General features: G+C 34.4%; 1 protein-coding gene across 1 annotated transcript in view; it reads left to right on the plus strand.

Annotated features, from left to right (window-relative positions):
* Positions 1 to 5,888, plus strand: part of LOC110022250 (protein THYLAKOID FORMATION1, chloroplastic) — a 28,358-nt gene that overhangs the window by 15,032 nt on the left and 7,438 nt on the right. Inside the window, exon 2 of the mRNA XM_020721094.1 lies at positions 3,109 to 3,379. Coding sequence (XP_020576753.1) covers positions 3,109 to 3,379 — 271 coding nt within the window. The remainder of the gene's footprint in view (positions 1 to 3,108; positions 3,380 to 5,888) is intronic.

A 5,888-nucleotide genomic window follows, 5' to 3' on the forward strand; every position in this document is an offset into this window, starting at 1 on the left:
CGGGTGCAATCATCAATTAAGGATACAAATCAACGAGTCTTAGAAATATTAGGTATAGTGGAAAGACCCCATATGTCACCATGAATTAGATGAAAAGGATGAGAACTTTTATTGCTAATAGGAAAAGATACACGGGTATGTTTTGTCAATTCACAAATGCCACAATGAAACTCAGAAATATTTAATCCTTGGAATAAATGAGGAAACATTATATTTAGAACCCTAAAAGAGGGATGACCAAGGCGTAAGTGATACAACCAAATGACATCTTTGTTTGAGGAATTAAGGAAAGATGATGACAAATTGCTCCTGATTTTCTGGGATGGTTCAATGTGGTAAAGACCGCTCATTTCCTTAGCAAGTCCAATCCTCTTCCCCGAGTCCTGTTCCTGAAAAACAAAATAAGAAGGGAAAAAACAACATAACATTTGAGATCATGAGTCAATTTTTGAATGGACACAATACTTGTTGACAGTTTGGGTACATGGAGAACGTTTTTCAGGATAAGGCTAGGTGTGATATGTATATCACCAATCCCTGCAATGGTAGCTAAAGAGCCATTGGCCATGATAATTTTTCTATTACTTGGGCAGGGGGTATAGGAATGGAAGAGTTGAGATGTGGGGGTCATATGGTCAGTAGGACTGGAGTTAATGATCCAAGAGTTGGTATATAATTTGTCTAAGACATTCATGCAAACAGTTTTACCTGAAAGAGCTCTCGAACATGCTCCAGAAGACTTTGCAAGAGATCCCAATAAGTTTCTCAATTTCTCAATTTCTTCACTGCTGAATCCCCCTATTATTGATTTTTCCTCCATATTGGGTTGCTCTGCCATATGCGCTCGAGGCCTTTGTTTCTCTCCACGGTTGCCCCATTCTGAGCTTGGAGGTTTACCATTTAACTTCCAACACTTCTCCCTTGTATGCCTCGGTTTCTTGCAAAAAGTACACCAAAGATTGTCTTTGTTCTCCTTCCCTTGGTTATCGTTCTTTGACTTCTCCTGATTTGTGTTTGCTGCTAAGGCTGACCCATCCATAGTATGTGGTTCTAGCATGACACTCCGACTTTCTTCTGCTCGAATTAATGAGATTGTCTCTTTTAGAGACGGTGTATCCTCCTTGCTGAGGATTTGGATTCTAACATGATCAAATTCAGGATTCAATCTTGCCAAAAAATCATATATTCGATCCTTCTCAATGAACTTCAAGGTGGCAGCATCATCAGGGCATTTCATCTCAATTACACGATAGTGATCCAGTTCCTGGCACAAATTCTGCAATGGAGTTGCATACTCTGTGACATATTTGTCTCCTTGTTTGGTTGCTCCGGTTTTTTCTTTGATTTCATACTTGATTTCATACACAAGGGCAGCATCGCGGGCTTTGGGCAACATCGCGGGCTTTCGAGTATGTGCGGCTGATATAGTCCTAGATTTCCTTTGCGGTTTTCAAGAACATGCAAGTGTCACTGATCGTTGGATCCATAGAATCCCATAGCCAGGACATAATCATGGAATCCTCCTCTTCCCATGTTGTAGAGGCTGGATCCCTTTTTTGATAATTTTATACCGATATATACCAGATATACCATATATAAGTGTAACAATATACCAGATACCGAGAAGAGATAATGCCCATGCAGATGCATTAGCAAAGCTTGCGAAAGAGTTAGCATGCCCACCAGAAAATTCAATTGATATCACTGTAGAGGGACGAAAAATACTTTCTAAAATCAGCATGGATGTTCTACAAAGACTTGAAATAGAAGAGATGGTGGCTGCAGCTGCAGAAGATGCTGATGATTGGCGGGAACCGTTCCTAGAATATTTGAAGTCCGGAAAATTACTAGAGGATAAGTCAGTGGCACATCAGATCAAGAAGAGAGCGTTGTCGTACGCTTTAGTAGACGATGTTTTATATAGAAGATCCTTCGATCAAATGTGGCTGAGGTGTCTGAACAGGCCAGAAGCACAAAAGATCGTCAAGGAGGTGCATGCAGGACTGTGTGGTGCTCATCAGTCAGGCCCGAAAATGAAAATGAAAATCAAAAGAATGGGTTACTACTGGCCGACGATGATCACCGATTGCATGCATTACTTGAAAGACAATCCGGGGAAAAGAATCTTGTTCAAAAGGAATGACACTCTTACTCTGGAAGCCTACACCGACGCTGACTATGCTGGCTCCATAGTGGATAGAAGATCAACTACAGGATATTGTATTTTTCTTGAAGGTAACCTAGTGACATGGAGAAACAAGAAGCAGAATGTAGTGGCAAGGTCATCTGCAGAATCAGAGTTCAGGGCTATTGCTCAAGGATTATGTGAATTACTGTGGCTGAGAATCATCTTGGATGATTTAAGAATCCCATGAGAGAGTCCTATGAAGCTCTACTGTGACAACAAGTCTGCCATTAATATAGCTCATAATCCTATACAACATGATAAGACAAAGCATATTGAGATTGATAGACATTTCATCAAAGAAAAACTGGAGGAAGGGTTAGTGTGTATGTCCTATGTTCCATCAAAAAGACAATTAACAAATGTTCTAACAAAGGGGCTGAACAGTTCAAGTTTCCATGATCTTGTATCCAAGCTGGGAATGAAAAACATCTATTCCTCAGCTTGAGGGGGAGTGTCGAGATGTGACTGAGATGGAAATAAAGTTGTGAGAATTAATTCTAATTTCCTTATTTAAGGAAATTAGAATTAATTGGTAAATCCCTTAAATTAAGGAAATTAGAATAAATTTGCAATCCCTTAAATTAAGGGAAATAGTTAAATAGTTTCCTAGTTTTTCTCCTTTTAATCTCCTATATAATACCTTGTATGATGAATTCAAAAGTGGAAGTGAAATACAAATTATTTCTTTGATTTCCCACATTATGCATCACTGGATTTTTTTTCTGCCTGTATTTGTTTTATTTTTTTTATTATCCTAGTATCAGTATCTGTTGTTGTTGTTGTTGTTGTATCCTAGTATCAGTATCTGCGGTTCTCAACTTTCTGCATCACTGGATTTTTTTTCTGCCTGTATTTGTTTTATTTTTTTTATTATCCTAGTATCAGTATCTGTTGTTGTTGTTGTTTTTTTTTTTCTACAGTTCTTCCTCCTACTGTGTCTGAAACAAAATACAAATTCCTGAAGTCATACAAGCGACCTATTCCCAGCATATACAATAATGTATTGCAAGAGCTTCTTGTCCAACAACATTTGTTGAGGTACAAGAGAACCTATCAATATGATGCTGTCTTTGCACTTGGCTTTGTCACAGTCTTTGAACAACTGATGGAAGGGTATCCAAACAGTGAGGATCGAGATGCTATTTTTAGAGCCTATATCGAAGCCCTGCGGGAGGATCCAGAGCAGTACAGGTTTTTCTTTATGTTTTTTTAGATCACTGCATTTTATATGTACTTGTTTTGAAACATAACATACATATCTTATGCAAGATTTATTTTGCATATTTTTTTTATATGTTTTGTTGTCCTTTAAAAAATTTCAGATTTACCCAAGAAAGATAGCACAATTTGTAGTGCCAGATATGATATTAAATATTTGATATATTAATAAATTCTTATGCACAAAGTAAGCGCTTAAATTGGTTCTCTAGGAAAGCAACATAAGCCTATTTGCAAACCTACAAAATTTCATTTTACAAAAACAAGATAAGCTTGTTGTTAGCGGTGGATGTAGAATTTGATGCAGGACAAGATATATATTAAAATTGTTCTTATATTTCCTAAATTAATCTAGTATTTCTTAGGTTAGTTTAAGGATGCATCTTGAGAAAATACGAAGAAATCTCGATTCCAATAACTCTCCTTCTTTCCCTTTTCTTCCCAAGGTTCACTCTTCTGTCAAGAAATACTAGCTTAAGAATCCTTTTGTTACAAATCCATATATTTCCTTATGAGATTCCACACCTAAGCATGGATCTTGAGGCTTTTTGCACGTGCTTTTGTCTCAAGCATGATTTCAAAGGATCCAATGCCTCTTTTAGTTGGAGATTGAATCGAAGAAAGAATCAAGTAATTCATAATCAAAGTTTGAGAAAATACGAAGAAATCAAAGTTTTGGAGATCATCAATAAGGGTGTTTGACCGAGGATATTTTTTAATCAATACTTACTACAATGTGTGAACAATATAATAAAAAAAAATGCAAGAAACAAACTCTTAATTGATTTTTTTACTATTATTTGGGACGAAAAACCAAAATATAAGAAAATTATTCAGATGAAAATCCAAAATTTTCTTTAATAAAATATATCTAAATTTAGAACTAAGAAATTTCAGCAATGAATTGAAATTCATAAACTTAATGAAAACCAAATCAAACTGACTTTGAATAAAATCATTCACACGGCTAATTTAAGAATAAAATTTCAATCAATTAAAAAGTAGAAAGAAATAATTAACTAGAAAAAAAATCAGCTTCTTACTTGTATAATGAGTTAATATTCTCAAGCATATCTTAAGTCTCATTTATACTTCTTTGACTATATAAAAATATCCAAAATGATCCCTTATATAGAAATTGTGATTCAACATTTATACCAATTTAGGCCCTAAGGGTCTGCTTGGGATCAATTTTATATGGTCAAAACCATATTGGATAAAAGTAATACATTGGGATTAAATTGGCTATAGATGAATAGTTGGGGAGTCCGAAAGTAATAGAACAAACCATCCCAAATTTTGATTACTTTAGCATTACTATCACCGATTTTGTACTATAGTTGGAGATGGCTATGTTTCAATAATCATAAGGTAAATAATTTAAAATTTCATTATTAGAAAGCAACCAATCTAAAAAAAGTTCGAATAAAGGAGATCACAAAAGGGTCACAAAACCTACAAGAAAAGGCCGATTGATTTGAAGCTATTATAGAAGAAGTTGAAGGATGCCCAGTTGTTGCCAAAATATATGGTTGATGAAAGAGCAACAGGACCCGATAACTCGAAAAGGAAGCCATATATAACTGTAGGCTATATAGGAATAAAGAACTTTAAAAAATCCTAAAGCCCGGTTTAAAGGAATGCGGGAGAACATACTGTAATTCTGCTTGATTTGGAGGAATTCAACTATGTTGAATTGGGTGCTTTCTTATCGTGCTGATATTCATCAAGTGTATGTGGGTATAATTAACATTCGTAAACATTTCATTACATATTATAACAAAGGCTTTAAGCAAGCAAGTGTACTTGATGAATAAGTCAATGATAACTAAAATTATTTGGATTTATATATATTATAATAAAAATTATCATAATTCATGAGATGTATTTAGGTAGTCTGATAAAGTTAAAATATTAATAAGAAAATATTTAAATCTACATATATCATCTATCAATTTATTTGATGTATCTCCATTGTTAGTAGTGGATGCGATTTCACCATGAGTAATAGCCTTAGGAAGAGAATTAATGACTGAAAAATGTTCGAATGATGTGTTAGATGTAATCGCAAAGAGCATGATAAGGGAGAATGATTCAAGGCATTAATTAATGATTTTTAATATAAAATTAAATCATGTATATTAAAAATTATACCAATATCACTTTTTGGAATTTTAAGTATTCACCCCAATACACTTTATGAATTTATTTGACTATTTTCTAATAGTTAATTTCTTGGGGGTTCATGTAGAAAACTTCTAGGTTTGGTCTATTATTTTATCGTTTGGTCTGAGTTTTACAAATCTTATTTTCACAGCTTGAATAAGCATAATTGTCTTAACTGACAATAAGTTTTTGTGAGTGCTTACTTGAAAATTATGCATCTGGTGATTGGGATATGATGTTAAGTCATTTATATGCTTCTTAGTGGATAGTCATAACTAATTTCAAAAGGAGGAGATAAGTAAGAAAAAAAAAAAAA

Source organism: Phalaenopsis equestris, unplaced genomic scaffold, assembly GCF_001263595.1.
Source record: "Phalaenopsis equestris unplaced genomic scaffold, ASM126359v1 Scaffold000179, whole genome shotgun sequence".
Taxonomy (NCBI): domain Eukaryota; kingdom Viridiplantae; phylum Streptophyta; class Magnoliopsida; order Asparagales; family Orchidaceae; genus Phalaenopsis; species Phalaenopsis equestris.